The 18,486-nt window shown below is 43.3% G+C and overlaps 1 protein-coding gene across 5 annotated transcripts in view; it reads right to left on the bottom strand.

Annotated features, from left to right (window-relative positions):
• Positions 1-18,486, bottom strand: part of tln1 (talin 1) — a 93,122-nt gene that overhangs the window by 26,496 nt on the left and 48,140 nt on the right. For all 5 annotated transcript variants that reach the window (XM_031875782.1, XM_031875786.1, XM_031875785.1 and 2 more), the window contains 15 exons: positions 17,925-18,059; positions 15,732-15,860; positions 15,510-15,612; positions 13,757-13,965; positions 13,295-13,414; positions 12,225-12,422; positions 11,385-11,524; positions 11,204-11,297; positions 9,559-9,648; positions 8,651-8,773; positions 7,013-7,156; positions 6,722-6,883; positions 5,022-5,162; positions 4,529-4,710; positions 3,001-3,133 (listed from right to left, as the gene is read on the bottom strand). In XM_031875782.1, the coding sequence (XP_031731642.1) occupies positions 3,001-3,133; positions 4,529-4,710; positions 5,022-5,162; positions 6,722-6,883; positions 7,013-7,156; positions 8,651-8,773; positions 9,559-9,648; positions 11,204-11,297; positions 11,385-11,524; positions 12,225-12,422; positions 13,295-13,414; positions 13,757-13,965; positions 15,510-15,612; positions 15,732-15,860; positions 17,925-18,059 (2,103 nt within the window). The remainder of the gene's footprint in view (positions 1-3,000; positions 3,134-4,528; positions 4,711-5,021; positions 5,163-6,721; positions 6,884-7,012; positions 7,157-8,650; positions 8,774-9,558; positions 9,649-11,203; positions 11,298-11,384; positions 11,525-12,224; positions 12,423-13,294; positions 13,415-13,756; positions 13,966-15,509; positions 15,613-15,731; positions 15,861-17,924; positions 18,060-18,486) is intronic.

The raw sequence follows: 18,486 nt of genomic DNA, 5'->3' as shown, positions 1-18,486 counted from the left end.
AGGACAATTTATGACCCCGACCATTTTTTTAGGACCAATATCCTGCATTCCAGGATGTGGCCTGCTCAGTCCCACACGCACACGCACACACACACACACATGCACACGCAGTGAACTCAAGGGACAAAGGAACTGACAAAATTCGAAGCAAAGTGTATATCAATTGATGTGATATACTTAGCAACATATAGAACATTATATGCATAAATATACATATACTGTATATGTGCATACGTTTATGTTTGTGTTGGGATCTGACTATATGGCTTCGACATGTGCTGTGGAACAAAGAGAGTCAGACCTTCCCTTTTGCAAGCAAAGGTTTCATCCTGATTGTAGTTTGATGAGCACCAAGCCCCCCAACTCTGAAGAAATTCACATTAGGGTGTGAGTTTCCTCCCCCCAAAAACTATTCTGTTCCTGAAGTTACCTGAAAGCAGCGCTGCAATCTAATTGGCCGAGAGCCAAGACACCCCAGGACCCCTGTGGTTCAGCCACTGTTCTACAAAACTACCTGCAACCCCCACCTCAATGCTTTTTCCCTTCGACCTCCATCGAGCTAGGGAGCACACCAACGTTGTTTCCCTTTTCAACCAAAACCTAGGTTTAACAGTTTATATTCGCTGCCCGAATTCACCAAACTGTCTATTTTATCTTCGTTCGTATCCACGAAGCGAACCCTTCTATTCCTGCAGAAGTGAAGAAGCAAGACTTCTTCAGAAAGAGAGAGAGAGAACGTCCACTCTCCAAGCGCCTCGTTTGCTCTGGCCATAAGGACGCGAAAATCCCTTACCCAAGACGACAGCGAATCTCTTCCACCGAGAGAACACCTCCCGCGGCCCGCAGCCGCGCTGCCTGGGCCCATCGAAGCTCAGAAGAACCCCCCTCAATCAACACGATTGCATCGTACCGTAAGGCGAAATAGATTCTGGGCAGAGTTAGAGAGAGTTCATTTGTGTTTATTTTATCTTGTTTGTGTGCTGAAAGTACTGTTCATTTTTATAACGTGGTGTATGCTTTATGATCACTGACACTGGCGATCCCTGAAATTGCTAGTATTGTGTAGAAGTTACCGTGTATTTCATGCTACCGTGATCTGTGTTGAGATAGCTGCCTCCTGCGGTCGAAGTTGCTTCTCCTCAGTTCAGGAGGTCAAAACCGCCGGCTGAGACAAAGAGTCGCGGTTCTTGCTCCCCGGGCTGAGAGAGCAATCTTCCGTACTCCTGCGCGGCGCGAAGGATCTTAATCTCTTGTTTTATTTAATTTCATTCCTTTCCCTTCTCGTTCACACACACACACACACACACACACACACACACACACACACACACACACACACACACACACACACACACACACACACACCCCCTCTTTTCCATAGTCTGTTGATTTTAGATAGCGTGCTCATAAATGTATAGTTGTTGTTAGTTTAGATATTAGTTGACTAGATCATTAGTATTAGAACGTAATAAACTCTGTTATATTTTAAAGAGCAGCTGTCTGTGATTACTTTGTGCATGTGTATTGTGATAATAGCTGTATATGTGGTCTGTGCTCGAACTTAAACCTTCACTTTCACTCTGAATGTGTAATAGTACTCAGACTATTGACATTGTGAGTGAACACTAATTATGAGACTTAGTTTATCGTTTGGTTATTGGTCCCTGTTCGCAGGGTGGTGCCCCATTATTATTAATAATCATTAATAATTGTTACTGACATTAATAATTCTATTGATGTCAAGAATTTAGTTTCTTCGATGCTGATAACCCAAACACGCTCCTTTACGTTCCCAACATATTGCTGATAACCCGTGTGAGGCTACGTTATTCCCAACATTTGTTATAATAACAGATATTATAACATGATTGGCATCTATGAGCCGGTTTAATTTAGCTTAATTCAACTCATCAGGTTTTATTTGGTGGGTATCAGGTGTTTGCTATCCGTCAGCAACTGAGGAGGCCCAACTTCAAGATATGGAAGAACTGGTTACTAAACGTTATTCGCTCCTTAGAGAGAAAGATTAAAAGGAAGGAATCAATCAGGAGAGTTTGTTGATGGGGGAGTAAGATTTCTTGCCCTTGGACATCCGCCTCGCCTCCCCTGGACATAAGAAGCCCAAAGAAGCTCTCTTGTTTCTCTTCTCTCCCCAGCCGTTATGTGCCTAAACCCTCCCCACCTGTTACCTATGCCGGCGCTGAACTCCACTGAATATATGAGCTGCACCGAACATGCTAAAGGCCGACATCTAGCAAACTTTGAGAGAAAGAAACTCTGAACTCAACACGGTTTGGGAAAAGCTGCCACCGCTCCCTCGCCCCAGAAAAGTGATGGTATGGGGAAGATGTTACCATCCTGCTGCCTGTGGAGAGTCACCATGTGGGACCAAGCGAGCAGACAAGAGACTTTCTGAGAATGCCCCAGAGCTCCAGATGTCAATCCAGTGCAACTTCTCCGCCAGGTCGATGCTCATTAAAGAATTAGTGCTCGATCATGTCCCATCGAAGTAGAGATAGTATTTGAATTGCTTCGAAAATCTTTCCCTGTAGTTTCAAAGTCAAAGCTGGTGAACGGTGCATAAGTTAATTTTGATTGGTCAACGTGAACGTTAGCTATCCTCCAGTGATTTCACCTGGTAAAAAGCTCCTCCTTCAGTCAGAAAACCGGCATCACCGTACTCATTGCATTTATTCATTCATTTGGATGTTAGTAGTTATTAATCCTGTGTGTAAAGCTTTTCAGAATTTTTAACTGCATCTCATGTAGACCAAAGACATTTCTGAAGCAGATTGAGATAGTTGAAAGTAGAGAAAAAAAACAGTAAGTTGACCTTTAAACTTGGATTGTTTTGTTACAAATACACAGGACACGTGACTGTGAAATCTAAGACACAGCATGACCCATGACAGCATGATGAATTTAACATACATTTTCGTACAAATTGCATTTCAAACCCACCCACACCCACATGTTGTCCGTCTGTGTTTCTGTGTTTACCTCCATGGAGATGTCCTCTCGGGGTGTTAGCTGCTGGCTTATGGCAGCCAGAGAGGCCTGATCAACCTCACGGATGCAGCCGTTCATCACCTCAATGGCATCATCACATTCTCTTTGGCCAGGAGCCTTTTCCCTGCACAGCAACACACGAGATGGAGGGTGTATACAGTGAAAAGTAGCTGGAATGAGAGTACTACAGCACTCTTATAACACACTTGACAACAGCTGAGTAGAGAAACAAACCTTGCTGCTAGAATTAATATGCAATGTCTTGTTCCTCAGCACTCTAGGTTCTCCACTCTTCAAGATCATGCTTCACAAACTACAGACCTTCCTCTAAAGTGTCCTTCTGCATTCTGATGTGGCTGATATCATCATAGAAGTCTATATTAATTTACAAATGAATTTACCCTATCGCAAACTTCATACTCACAGCCAATCCCCCCCAAAGATTAAAAGAAGCATTGCTATATTTGTAATACTTAAGATGTACAGTGGGCCACTGTTAGTGTGTATCTCATCATTCTTTATTTCAAAATGAACGTACAGCAAAGACAGTAGGGCTAAGTGTAAAGGCTTTGGTAGGGTAGGGCTGGAATCTCATCAAACTGAATTTGTTAAGTAGTTTAACTTAATAACCCAATGTGTTTCAGCGACATGGAAGTGCTTCAACTGTCTCTCTGTACCAGAAGTGGAGAAGCATTGCATTGTGTAGATGGACAGCTCATGCTTCTGACCATACTCCCGCATGCAGCTTGAAGGACTGACAGAGCAGTCTGACCAACACTACTTGAATAGTGGCGTCAATCACAGCAGTTTTCCCACACGGTTCTGGAATCAGCTGTTGTTCTTACTGTTGTCATGGTGGCTGGTCAGAATGTGTTGTTATTTGTGTTTGATTATGTGCTCATAATAATATGGTATTATAACAGAATAAGTTGTCTGAATGTGGCTTTTTAAAACATGTGTTGATGAAATATTTCTTCATTCAAAAAACAGGGTTGAGACTCTTTTTGTTAGTTAGTTTGTTGCATTTTAATTTGAGTCGATAAATCAGATTCCAGACCAAAAAAAGGTTTAGTGATTGTTTATGAAGGTCGCAAATAATGTTAATAACTTAATAATCTACATCATCATCCTGATAAGTTAGCATCAGCACTGCAATTTACAAATATAAAAAAATAAGCTAGTTTAGTCCACAATGCTCTTTTGAATCCGATATCTGGTGGATGTGGTGGTGTGAGGTCAAACGACCTCCTCATAAATGTGGACGTGTTCCCCGCTCTGACAAATGTACTGTATATTAGGGAGTGTGAGACTTTTTACTTCTATTTACTACAGCCAGCACGATCAGCCAGAAGTTAGGAGAGACAAAACAAGAAGTGGAACAAACGGGTTGCAAATACTGAAGATGAATAATTGGCTCTGCTAACTGTGGAAGTACCGATGGATCTAACATCACTGAGAAGAAGAAGATGAGCCCTGAGTCTGTCAGAAGGTAGCCTGTAGTAGTAGCAGTAGAGTTTACCTCATGTTGGTGATGAGTTTCTTGATGGAGTCAGACACAGTCCTGGAGTGTCCGGCCAGCACTGACCACTTGGGGGGATCTTTGGGGTTGACAGCCAGAGAGCGGGCAGTCTGGATCAACCCGGTCGAGCTCTCCAGCATCATCTTTGCTGCTGCCACGATGGGCTCCATGGCTGCATGACCCTAAGGAAGATATTCACTCGAGTAAGAAATACCAAATGGTACTGTTTCCAGAAGTTGTCTTTAGCGACGCATAAAGGAATCGCATGAAAGTTTCAGCTTAACAACAATGGTGACCCCCAAGCACTCACTCTTAATAGTGCTTTCCCCTTACCTACTGACTCAACTGCTTAATGAGCACTTAGCAGGGAAACAAGTTTAAATAAGAGGCTCATCTTCGCTTCATTATTTTATGTAATATTAGACGGTGACTGTCATCGTCAAATCAAGGTCTCAATTCATTGCCGAACTGACTTGTTTAGGAGAGAACATACCTCAAGGCTGATCTGAGCAGGAATGCTGGCGAACTCTGGGTTGGAGGCGAAGGCAGTCAGGTTGTCAACAGCTTCTATCAGAGGACCAGTGGCAGCCTTACACTTCTCTCTGTTGTCCTGGTTAAAGGCTCCATCCAAAGCCTGGCAGACAGGGGTTTGAGCCACGATTAGACTCATTGCTGTCTGTTGGACCAAAATGTGGCTCTGATTCAAGACCATTACAATCATAAGAATCATAACCTCCAAACAGACTATACTTCTGGAACAGTAGGGTTTTATGCAGGGCTCAAGAGCCGTTTCCTGCTTTGCCTGCTTGCCAATCCGGCCCTGTTCCTTGAGGACTAGGACTAAACCGGCTAGTTTCAATTGACAGAAATAAAAATACTGATCAATTACGTCAAGTGACATGATAATTTATTGTCTACTGCATCACTTAAAGGGCTGTTCACAGTGTACATAGCCCTGTTGGTTGAGGGCTTAGAGTTTCATACTTGGAACATGGAATGTGGCTCACCCTCCTTCAAATGAACCCAGGTCTAAACAACTACACTTTTCAATGGAAGGGAGTGAATACCAGAGAGGCTGTGGTGGCCAACAGAACACAGCGAGTAAATGAGAGAGATACCGTTTTAGAAGCCATCATGGCTGTTACGTTGTAACCAGAAGAAAATAACCACCAAACAGTCCGTGTTGCATTTGAAACACGGACTGCAAGGGTCAGTGGCCCTCTGCGGGCCTGTCCCACTGTATTTTTAAGTTGTGAATCACCGTATCCATAATTATTGCCCCTATATTGAAACAGGTTAAAAACATGTTTCATTCACTCCCGTCTGGCCCGTGTGCGTCTAGACTGGAGGCTGTATGTGTTCTTTTACTCCCCGTCTACAGAAACGATCTCATTTAAATCTGTGCAGCCGGCTGTCTGCCCGGCTTCTTCTGAGCTGATTCTCACATAACCGCCACCTTAACTGAAGCATTCATTCACACCTCCAGTCTATTTTTCCAACAACACGTGTGTAAACTCGAGGTGGATGCCCAACAATAAAGACACTGAATCTTTATTCACATTTTACAACCGGCAGAGCTGTAGTGATGCGTGGGTCAGGGTTTTTTAAATACCTGCATCCACCTGACCCGTTGTGAGAACCAGCAAACCGCCCTCTCTATGCATTATAGTGGCACAATGATCAGTAATGGCGCTCTCCAAGAGGCCGATCCTGCTGCCGGGAGGGCTAGAAGCTGTCAGAGAGCTCTCTTTCTCTCCAGCCTACAGCGATGGGGAGAAATACACTAAATAATCGGAGAATTTGAACTAGACAGTAGCCTTTATGTATACAGGGCTACACTATCTTTTTTATTCCAGTGTTTGACTGCGTACAACTAAAAGGAAAACCATGAATGCTTTGGAGGACAGAGCATCCTAAGTGTGCACCATTAGTCCCATTTGTTCGATTCATCATGTCTGGCCCCTCTCTATGACAGCAGGCTTATTGCCCCGCCATTCAGAACAGCTGTTAACACTTTTACCTTCAGACATGATCCAACGCCAACTTTGCAAACTAGTTGGTTTGAAGCATACACCAGCCTGTAAGGTTGGCCCAGTGCTAATAAATGCAAACCAGGCATTTTCTTTTACTCAACACAGAGTATCTTCTTTTCCTTTCATTGATGATGAATTTGACAGGACTTGTACTACAGACCTTTATGGACTTGACGAGGTTGGCAGTGGTGTTGGCCACCTCTTTGGCCGACTGGACAAACTGCCTCTTGGCAACAGGGTTGGGAGTTTTGGAGGAGGCCAGGCGGCAGGCGTTACACAGAGCGGAGGTGTGTTTGGCCACAATGGTGGCTGCAGAGAGCACCTGGCAGAGAAACAGTGCACAGGGGAATCAAAATTGTATTCAAGCACATATAGACTCACCAACCACGATGAAGAAGACCGGTGTTGACTCTGGCAGTGAGTGTGATGTCGCAGTGAGGTCGGCATGTACCTGGGATTGGGTGCAGGCCGGGTCCACCAGGTTCTGGCAGGCCATCTGAATAGACTGATTAGCCCGGGCAAACTGAGCGGGGTCCACCAGGCCCCTCTGACCTGCTGAACTGTTGGGGTCCGATACTCCAACCAGATAGGAAGCCTAGGGACATCAACAGATCAGTGGTCACTTTACAATGAAGCTCAGTGGACGTTCAGTCAGGAAGACTATCTTTACACTCATTCATTCACTATTCATTCCTTCCCTCTGTCTCTGCGGCTTCTACTCTATCAGCTGATTGTGAGCATTCATTTTTACCAACCAGATTCTGCCACGGTTTCCCTTAAAATTCTTAAACTGCTCTCCTCTCTTCTGCTGTCACTTGTCATTGCAGTATGAACCAATGCCACCCTCCTACACCCCCTTCCCCTCCAGTCTCCATCATATCCAGTGCCCAGTCCTGCTCCTCATCCCATCATTGGATCTTCAGCAACTTCTTTCATCACCACCAACACCAGTGTCTAGACTCCAGGGGGAATATTCTTGATCTAATCCCAGTATCTCTACTCCCTTTTAATATACTAATGGAGTCTGTAATGGGAAAATATGTTATAGTATCATGTGAAGTTTTAAAGAATGTAAAACTGATTTGTGGAACACAGACAGACACAAAACAGTAGTCTTGCAGAAGATTTTAATTAGTTTTGAATCTAGGTGTCCGTTATCTTTTCTCCCACAAGGATGATAAGTGAAGAGACACAGTTGTCTTTGTTTGTAAGGCAAAGATTGAGACAAGACCTTGAAACCGGAACTGAATGTCTTGGCAGAAATATCTAATGAGCAGAAACAGACAGCCTGTGTCTGAAATACCTATACTCCCCTTTTGACACATTATCTGAAGTTGTAAAGGCGTGAACCTTTGTATGCATAAATGATGTTGAATATTGCTCTTCGTCGAAGCATTCACACAGTCTACTGAATACGTAGTTGCTGTGCTTTCTTCCCTCTTGCAAGAGAATAAACGGAAAAAGACAACTTTGAATCTTCTGATGACTTCATTATTGATTTGTGAACAAAAACTCTCTTCTCCCGATTAACCTAGAACTTTTCCACCACAAGTCCCATCGCCAAAGACTCTTCACTATTCATTTCATCCTGTATGTGTAATAAATTAACTCATCATTTCTGCTGCTCACTCTTCCTCCCTGCAGTATTAGAAGACTTTTTTTATTGACAAATAGCTGCTAACAAAGCTCCTCTACTTCAGTGATAAACACATTCTTCACAATAGAAGAATATCCGGTTATCATGTTACTAAAATGTTGTTTTGCATCAGCAAAATCAGGAAAAGTTGTAGATTAACTTGCTGAACTCAGAACGTTGCTTTTGTCATATTTTCTAGTAATCTGCATCACTACTGTCCACACCTCTCTGAGATCTAAACTCAATGTCAGCCAGGCCACCTCGCCATGTGGTCTGGCTGATCAGATCCAAATGTGAGCTAAATCCGATCTCTGAGCGTATAGAGTTGAACGCTAATGCATCCCGGCATGATCGGACATCAAACGCTGACAAAGACGAAAAGACAAGTGTAACCACGGCCTTGGTGGTCTCAGACAACAGCAACAAAGAAAAACCTTCAGTAGTGGTTTTTACCTGTGCAGCTGCTTCAGTCAGACCACACAAAGCTTTGGAGCCAGCACTGACTGAATCACCAAACTCTGGCAGGTTGGAGTTCTTGGCATTGTGGGAAATGCCAGCCATGGACTCACCCAGGACCTGTCAACAGGAAACCAGAGACTAACATAAGAGACATGGTTTAGTCTGGACTGTCTTCATACACTTCTTATGATGATCAGAGACCCCTTTGTTGGTACTGACTGACTCATGTTGGTAGCACAGGGTGTCAGAGCTAATAACTGCTCACATTTATTCTCTTGTTTATTGATCTTTGGTCAGACAGTTCCTGATATAATCAAAAACCTTTCATCCAGTTTGAGCTGTTCATATTTAAAATTTGAGAACAAAGGTAACCTGTAAATATCTTTGTAAGTAAGATTTTGGTATGGGAACCAATCAGCACTGGTATCCTAAAAAATCCAAAGCTGTCCCTTCTGAAAAAAGTGAAAGATCACACATGTACACGTTCTGCTTTACAGCACAGTGACTGGAAGGACAAAGAGAAAAGGACAGAATGGGGTCAAATGTTTAAAAGATGACAATTACACCATTTATTTTCACCAACAAAAAAACAACCTGTCAACTCAACACAATTAACAGTCTCAGGACGTCCTTATAGTTAGTTCCACATTACAAAGTCAGGAAATATAGGACTCATAAAACAAAGCATTGTAAAACTTCAGAGGAATTTCACTGGAACACTTTCAATAGTGAAGGACAGCTCGTCCTCTGATAGATAAATGTATACATCTTAATGCAGCAGAGCAGCACCTTTTGTGAGAGAAATTAAACTGCTGTTGCTTTTTTGACAGCGCTAAATGTAGGGAGGTAAAGAAACGAGGAGGGCGATTGAAGAAAAGTGAAACAACAAGAAGATTTCCTACCTTTGAGTTCTCCATGACGCTGTCGATGCAGTCGAAGTACGACAGTTCGTTGACGGCTTCTGTCGGGTTCTCCAGCATCCCCCTCACCGACTGCACACAGGCACAACACAGTCACAATGCACACACGGGAATCACACGATGTACCGGCACATCACAGCTGCATGTCACATGACCGCTTTTGTGATCTGTGTACTCCTGTACATTAAATGTGAGGCTCACACATTTAATTTGACTTAATGTCACATGGCATCTATAGATCCATAAATATCACAAACATTTAAACCTGCAGTGAAATTACATTACAGTCATTTAGCAGACACATTTATCCAAAGCGACTTAAAATTCAGATTCTATCACATTTCTACACCGTAGGCACAGCTACGGGAGCAATTTTGGGGTTAAGTGTCTTGCTCAAGGACACATCGACATGCGACTAGCGGAGCCAGAGTAGGGGATCGAACCACCAATCCTTTGATTGAAGGATGGCCCTGCTATCCACTTAGCCACAGTCGCCCACAATGAGAGGCATGGTTATATGTATAATGATTCCTCTCATCTAATTTCTGCAGTCTGGCTTCATCAGAGTTTCCGTACAGGTGATCACATTCTCCCGTCAAGTTTGTTTTTATAGATCACAACTTTTGCGTGGCGTACGCCTCTTTCAGGCCTCGTTTTGTGCGTAGGAAATGGTCATAAAGGAGACCCCTGGACTGTGCTGTCTGACACTATCTTAACTCTGCAGGGCACGGTTTTATCCTTCTCTTTTATTCTCACTGTATACTGCTGACTAAAGGCAGAGTCAGTTTTAGACACTGCACTAGTTGGTCTACTTACCCAAAGCAATGACGAGAACTATAAAGCAGAGATTGAATCATTTGTCAGCTGATGAGATGCAATTTGTTTTTAAATGAAATGTTGGAAAGAGGTCTCCTCAGTGATAATTAAGGGTCAGCAGATAGAAATTGTCCAGTCATATAAATATCTTGGGGTCTACCTGGATAGTAAAGTAAATTGGAAAAAGAACAGTGAGGCTGTAATCAAAAAGGCTCAGTCAAGACTATCAGCAAAAAGCTTCTTCATGTTTCATTTCAGGGCCTTACCCCAGACCCACTTGAGGTCACTGTAGAAAAGAGAATAATGGCAGAGTTGAAAACGGTTGTGTATTGTGAAGGCCATCGATCACACTGTGTTTTTAACGGTCAGTGAGTGACTATGGATGACTCAGTGTTCTACGGAATGTCTGAGAAGGTCTTTTGTTCCAGCAGCGGTCAGATTTTTTAGATGTGGTTTTTAGATGTGGCATCTATCAGCTGTTAATCATGTCTCAAATGGCTTTTAAATTTGTTTTTATTTGTTGTGTGTATTGTCTATTGCTTGTTGTCTGCATGAGTTGATTTGGTGGCAATGAGTCTCCCCATTGGGGATTAATGAAGCCTTCCAATCTAATAAAAGTGTAAATTAGCAAAGTGTGGAAATAAAGTGACAGCTCCATATCCTCATGGTGCTCATTGGTTTGTGTACATTTCCTCATTTGTACGTACAAGAACATTTGGCGTGGATCTTACACACTGAAACATCATAACTCAATCTAAGAGAAGAGGAGATGAACCAGTAGAGGACTGAATACTAAAAGGATGGTTGTTACCTCCAGCTCTCTGAGAGCATTGTCACACTCCTTCTGACCAGGAGCCTGCCGGGTGCACATGGTGATGAGCTGGTTGATGCTGTCTGTAACGGCCCTGTGAACAAAAAGGCTTGGAGATGTAAAAGATGGATAGACAGTAAGAGAAGAGCGACACACAAAGAGACAGAAGGATGTTTCTTACCGGGCGGCGGCTGCTAGCTGGTTCTTGAGGTTGGGGGAGCTGGGGTCAGTGGACAGGGCTTTGGCTGCCAGCAGCAGCTTGCTGGATGACATGGAGATTGTCTTCAGGTTGGACACCACCTGTGTCTGGTCATCTTTAGACTGGACGAGAGCAGGAGGAAGGTATTCTCGGTATTTCAGAAACTTTAAACTTACAGAAACTATATCATACAACTGTTTACTGAAATAAAATGATGACTCAAAATCTTGGCCCATGCCTACTCATCCTGATAACATGACATCACCTTCATTACTATCAATACACAGTACTGTATTTTGACTTAGTCCCACAAACACCGTCCTGCTGCCACAGGTACTTACTAGAGCACCAAATGTGGATTCATCCACCACTGAAAATAGTCCCAACAAATGCACTATTTACTCCTGCTTGAGTAACATTTGTTAAAAACTACAGTGACCAGGAAATCACTGAGCCTTTTTAAAAATGAAACTATATATTTTTAAAGATGTCTTTAGTTGGAACCTGAGCTTTTTTTGTTGAAGAAAAGAGCCCGTCTTGTAAGCACATAAATGTTCAAATGAGTTGTGGAAAGTCATGGTGTCAAATTACGGTCATCACCTAGATCCTATCTATATTTATACCATTTTTCTGTTCAGGCTGCTGAGGATTACTTTGCTGTCATCACCTCCAATCAAATAATTCAGTTGCCTCCCTTGCTGAGTGGATCAGGTGTCAGTAAACTTAACAGCAGACTGCCCCCTCTGTTGGAATGTTTTAAGCCCGTTTCACATCCGGCCACAGCCAGCATCACTTATGCATGTATCCTCTCATTATTCTGACCTGGGATGTTCCGGCCATGTCAACACCAGCCTCCAGGAAGTTGCTGAAGTCCTGTCCAAACTTGCTGGTGGCCCTGGCAAGGTCCTGGGTGGTCCCTCTGGACGCCTGGACCACCTCGTTGGCGGACTGGTTCAGACCAGCCGCCACGTCGTTGAGCTGAGCCTGAACCTCCTGGAAGCTCCTTCCACTGGACGGGAACTAGAGAGGGAGGAGAAGGACATGAGAGCTGCAAGTAGCAACATGGCCGGCAGAGAGCAGTGTAGGAAAGCAAAAACATATTGAAATGAAAATATGTAAGCAGTTGCTTTACAGTAGCACCAACATCTGGGAAATTTGTTCTCAGAATTATGAATGCAATGTTTTGGATGAGACTTGTACATTGTTATTTATGGAAAGGCTGTTTTGGGCAAAAGAAACAATAAATGTATCATAAAATCAGAAAGTAGACAAAGAAAAAAAAATTGATTTTAGGATAACTAGTCAAGATAATTGCTTTATAACTATTAATAATTACTTGTCCATATCTAAAGATGTGCTGTACAGCAATTCTGGGAAAATTTGAGAATGAAAGTAATTTGTTTTCGAAACATATGTCCGATTTACATTTTCTAAAGCTACCTTAATTTACTTTTTTGGCCACTTGCGAGCAGCGGAACAAGATGAAACCACACAACACACGACACTGACATACGTATCCTCACCTATTTAAGTTGTGTTCAACAGAGCACCCTGGTAGCTGAATAGTTACAGCCTATGACAAATCTCCTATTCAATATCAGCCACCAGACCTTGGCTGCATGTCACACCCCCTCTCTCCCCACATTTAGTGTCTGCCTCGAAAAATGCCAAAAACATTCAATAGACAAGAATGTGTCATTTGGGACCCCACCATGCAGTTCTCTATTTTGATTTTGTGTCACGGAAAGAGAGAGAGAGAGAGAAGAAACTATGAGAAACAACAGGCTTCTGGGCTTGGTCCACTAATACAGAGGAGCTTCACTATAAAACCCACAAAGAGTTCACCTCTTCTCTATTCTTGTGTCAGTAATAATGCAATCTGACTAACTTACAGAATCAGACAGCAGAGTCTTGCTGGCTTCGCCCACAGTGCGGATGGCGTTGTCCACATCTCTCTGGCCAGGAAGGCAGTTCACACATCTGTTCAAGGCCTGAGACACTGCCTTAGCCACCTACACACACACACATGCACACGCACACGCACACACACACACACGCACAGTGTTGAATTACATGAGTAAAACAAGTTTCGTGTCTCTGCAAGTTGATTTTCATGAAGACTGAGTCATTGTCTACTTACTAATCTGCCAACTGTCTCATTACATTCTCCTGTACCTGCTGGCCAAAGCTAATGCTATCATCTGCAGCCTTGCTAGCTTCTTTTCTAATAAGACATGGTAGCAAAAGCAGTTTGTCCAGCAGGGAGATACAGCACTATCATTAGCGGACTTTATCTTGATGAAAGTGATCAGTCAGGAATAAACCACTGTCTCACCACTGGCACCCTCACTGACCTGGGCCAGCCGCTGCTGATTCTCTGCATCTCCTGGCTTGGCGATGGCCCTCTTGGTCTCTTCGATCAGGTTGCCCGACTTATCCATGACGGCACCGGCACAGTCTAGCATGGCGTTGCGCGCTGGTGGGTCGTCTGTGGTGGCAGCGACTCCTCTGGCGGCTGAGGCCAAGGACTTCAGAGCCTGTGCCACGTCTCTGGCTGCCATGCCTGGATCCAACAATAGAGTAACTTCATGAATGCACGCGTTACTGTAATTACCAAATGTAATAAATAAATAAATGAGACAAAGCACATGAAGAAATGAGCACATGACTAAATGCAGACATTTTGATTTGAAGTAATCATAAAAATTATTAAATCTCCACTTCTTTTTTATCAAGACATGCTATTTAATCCTTCATCATCAGGTCTTTGGAAACAGCAGACAGGTGCCGTTTGGCCAGAAGGGTTGCACCTGTGGCAGTGGCCAAAGCAAACACCTGAGTGTGGGAGGAGTTTGGGGAGACTATGGAGAAGGACTTTTAGGTGGCCTCAAGGAAGTTCTGACAAACTGTTGGACGACAAAGGGAAAGCACAGCTTGGCTCTGGCTGGGTTTAGCAGGTGAGAACTGCAGTTCTGGACTGGGATATTGTCAAGCAGTAGAAAGAGCACTTTAAAGGAACTCCTGAACCCGACCAACATGTCCTCCATGGAGAAGGAAGAGTTTGAAGACTCCGAGGAAGACTCATCCATATTCCTGGCAGAGGTCGCTGTGGTAGTCAAAATGCCCCTCTGTGGCAAGGCACCAGGGGTGGATGAGATTCACCCTGAGACGCTGAAGGCTCTGGTTCTGTTCTTGGGCTGGTAGTTTCCATTTCTAAAAAGAGGGACCAGAGAGTGTGCTCCAAATATCGTGGTATCACATTGCTCATCCTTCCAGGGAAAGTTTATTCCAGCGAGCTGGAAAGGCTTCGACCGATTGTCGAACCTCAAATTCAGGAGGAGCCTTGTATAACCAAAGTGAGAGCTGTGTCAGTATACTCGGCATTAAGTCAAACACATTTCCACTCGGTGTTGGCCCCTTGTCACCAATCCTGTTTGTGATTTTCAAGGACAGGATCTCAAGGCTCAGCCGGGGGTAAGAGAGTGTCCGGTTTGTGACCTCAGAATCGTGTCTCTGCTCTTTGCAGATGATGTGGTTCTGTTGGCTCCTCCAGAACGGGACCTTCAGCAGCACTGGGGCGGTTTGCAACTCAGTACAATGCGTTCCGGATGAGAGTCAGTACCTCCAAGTCTGAGGCCATGGTTCTCTGCCAGAAAACGGTGGACTGCTCCCTCTGGGTCTTCACCAGTTCACCAGTGAGGGTAAAATGGAGCGTGAGATGGACAGGTGGTTCAGGGCGGCGTCAGCAGTGATGTGAGCATTGTACTGAACAGTTGGATCGCTGGAAGGCGAAGCTCTCATCTTATTGTTTTCATGATTTAACTTTGACACTTTGGATCTCTTTATGGTGAAATCTTTTCATTTTTTTGTGTAGTCCATTAAAAATGTGTTTTATTGTTTTTTTTACATAAAATTAAACACTATTTTAATGTCAAACATTTTGTCGGCAGCAATTTGTTGGCTCCTTCCATAAATTAATATTTGCAGTGTTTTTGCGGCAGTACACGATGTATAGTGAACATCTCTGGATGTGATGGGATAGTCAAAGCAAAAGAGCAACATTTAATTCCTGTTGCTCTCGTCTAGATGTGTGAACGTTGAACCCACCTGTGTAGTTCTCGTTGCCCTGGGTGGCCTCACTCAGCAGCTGAGCCATGGCTGAGCTCACAGCCTTGGTGCTGGTACCCAGATCCTGGGAACATTTCTCAAGCTGAGCAACACAGCAAATAGACATGGGAAGAAACAAACTGTTATTCACACCTTTCATACGTCCAGTTCAGGGCGTGGCACAACCTGGTGGGTAAAGAATTCAGTTTGTGTGCGTCTCACCGTCTCTCCTGGCAGTGGTTTGAGTTTGCCCTGCTCAGCTGAAGCCTTGGCTTCCTGGATGTTCTTCTCCAGATCCCTCACCATGGACAGAGCGTTGTCTATCTCCAATGGACCGCATGCTTCCTGAGCCTGTATATATAAAAAAGTAATTTTCTTAATCACACAAGATAAAACTGGACCTGTTAAAGTACTTTTGAGGGATGAGCAATATGCTTGAAATGTTAGCTTAAAATTTCAACTTGCTTTTAATTATTGTGTCAAAAACAACACTATATGATCGCAACAGCCCAATATAATTCTACTTTAAGTCAATAAATAATGGGCCTGGTGCAAGAACCCCTCGTGCATACAGATTTGTTCTGAAGAAGCACGTGAGTGGGATTTAAGAGCATTCGTGTCATTCACCAATTTTCGAGTCACTGTACACACAGTCGATCACATGACCACCTCTCATATCATTCATCGCCTCTTTGTTTTGGACGGACATTGTTAGTGTTACCTTCATGGTATCATCATCAAGAATCATTGCCAGCAGTATTACTAATATGTTAGAATTGGTCAGGTCCTCTAACATGACCACTGACACTCCTGCATATGTTATCTTTTGGTCAGCTGAAACATCAATATATAACAAATATTCACATTGGGCATTGACAGGCAGTATTGTGACAACAGGCTAAAGTACACACTTCCTATTATCCATTAAGTGAGCTAAAAACAACCCTGTCTTTACAGAGGTACCCTATAGTCGACTGGGTTTGTAGTCTGATTAATGCTGTTAGGAACCTCATTCCAGTATCTGAGAGAACTTCTACCCATCTGGCTTCTGAGTTATCAGAGTCAGATTAGCTCCACTGGACCTGTTGTTGTGCCTGTGAGTGTCTCTGACCTGCGGGGAGAACAAGTAATACGGGGCTACACCCTTTACAAAGTTGTGAAGCTGACAGAATTTGAACTGTGTCACTCTTGACTCCACAGGGAGCCAGTCCACTGCATGACCCTCCCTACAAGGCTGAATCCTTCTGGTCAGTTGGTCGATGTGCTCTGACAACCACTGGGGTTTCTTTCATAAAGAGAAGAGCATTTCTTGATCCATTGATTTCCGAGGCAGGAGGGAGGGGGAGAGATGGAGAGAGATGCCCTTCCTCCTAAAATGTAAAACCTTCAATGAAATAAGGAACAAATTCAACTCTGTAATCACAGATTTTAAAGAGTTTAATGAGCTCTCAAAATTAAAAATATTCCTAAGAGAAGAACGCCTTGCTGCCCAATATGTATCAATATGCCTGAGACACATACACGTAATATGAATTAATATTCATATTGATAATGTTGTGTACTTTATTTTTACTGTATTTTCAATGCTTTGGCAACATTGTTTTTTGTTTTTTTTACTCTCATGCCAATAAAGACACATTGAGAGAGTGTTTTGTTCATGATATAACTGCAGTTCTATTTTTATAAATCATATGAAGATGGGCAGCTTTGAGTCGGATCTTATCATTCAAGTATAAAATAATTACGTTAAAATAAAACATTATGCTTCAAAAATACTTTTATAATTAATTTAGGTGATGTGGTTAATGGACCAAAGGATTGGTAGGTAGGTAGAATCTCTTTGGTTGACTACAGCCTTACCTCCCTACAGTCTGTGCTCTGTGGACCGAGACCTCAGACCACTCTGATCAATTCCTTTTGGGAGACCTGAAGTTTTAGCTTCACTAGCTTGCGAATACCACAGTACGAGGGCGCCAATGATGCTAATGATGACGCCTCCTCAGGATCAGGCGGCATTCATCAGGCTGAAAGAAGCACTTTACAACGAGCTCAACCAGTTAAGAGAGTTTGCTGAATCTGACTGGGAACACTAGTGTGAACACACCTCAGAGAAAAAAGCAAGAGAAGTTTAGCATAAGAATTCAAAGATGTTCTCGCATGAGACACTGCCTACCGCTGCACAATTCATACTAGTAATGCATCAAAAACAGATGTCTTTAGGTCTATTAATGACAGTACCAGCACCGTCACTACAGCACACATAATTTACGAGTAAAACCCACCAACCTTTTGTCGTAGAATGGAGATTAAGCTATATAAAGCTCTCGCTGTGTAATTCTTAAAAGCATGTCAGTAAATTTTGAAATGTGTCCACATCACAAGGAGAATATAATAAAGAGCGTAGATGTGTAGTACCTTCTGTGAGGTGGCACGGAGCTCAGCCAGGGCACTGGCCAGGTTCTTTGCACATTGGCCGAGCTGCATAGCGGAGGCCTGGTCACCGATGGTGGGAACTGTGGCCTTGGAGGCTGTAACCATCTTAGCACCGGGCTGGTAGAGGAGAGGAAGAGACAAACTGTTAGTTCTACAAAGAACTTACTGAGGGGTCCAAAACCTCTTATGTTTGTCCTAAAGGGGAACTGCTGTTCAGTCAGTGGACGTGAATATTCTCTGCAAATGCGTGATGCCCATCGGCCTCATTTTCATCAAAAGGAAGTGCCAGATCAAAAAAGAACTATCAGATCTATCCTCCAGACCATGAATATCTAGTTATTGCTTCATACTGTTGACCATTTTCCCAAGCACAGTGATGTGTTTTTGACTTTTTCAGGTTATTTAAGAACACTATAAAAATACATTTCCAAAGACTTTGAGTGTTGAGTAATCACAACAGATAGCATGTCAGCAGTGTTTTTTTCAACTTCTCAGTGTGACATTGTGCATCAGAACAGATCTCATAACCTGAATAACAACAAAA

The sequence above is a fragment of the Anarrhichthys ocellatus genome, unplaced genomic scaffold, assembly GCF_004355925.1.
Source record: "Anarrhichthys ocellatus isolate YVR2014 unplaced genomic scaffold, GSC_Weel_1.0 scaffold95, whole genome shotgun sequence".
In the NCBI taxonomy this organism is placed as follows: domain Eukaryota; kingdom Metazoa; phylum Chordata; class Actinopteri; order Perciformes; family Anarhichadidae; genus Anarrhichthys; species Anarrhichthys ocellatus.
The sequence above is the reverse complement of the archived record's forward strand: the minus strand, read 5'-3'. Positions and strand labels throughout refer to the sequence as shown.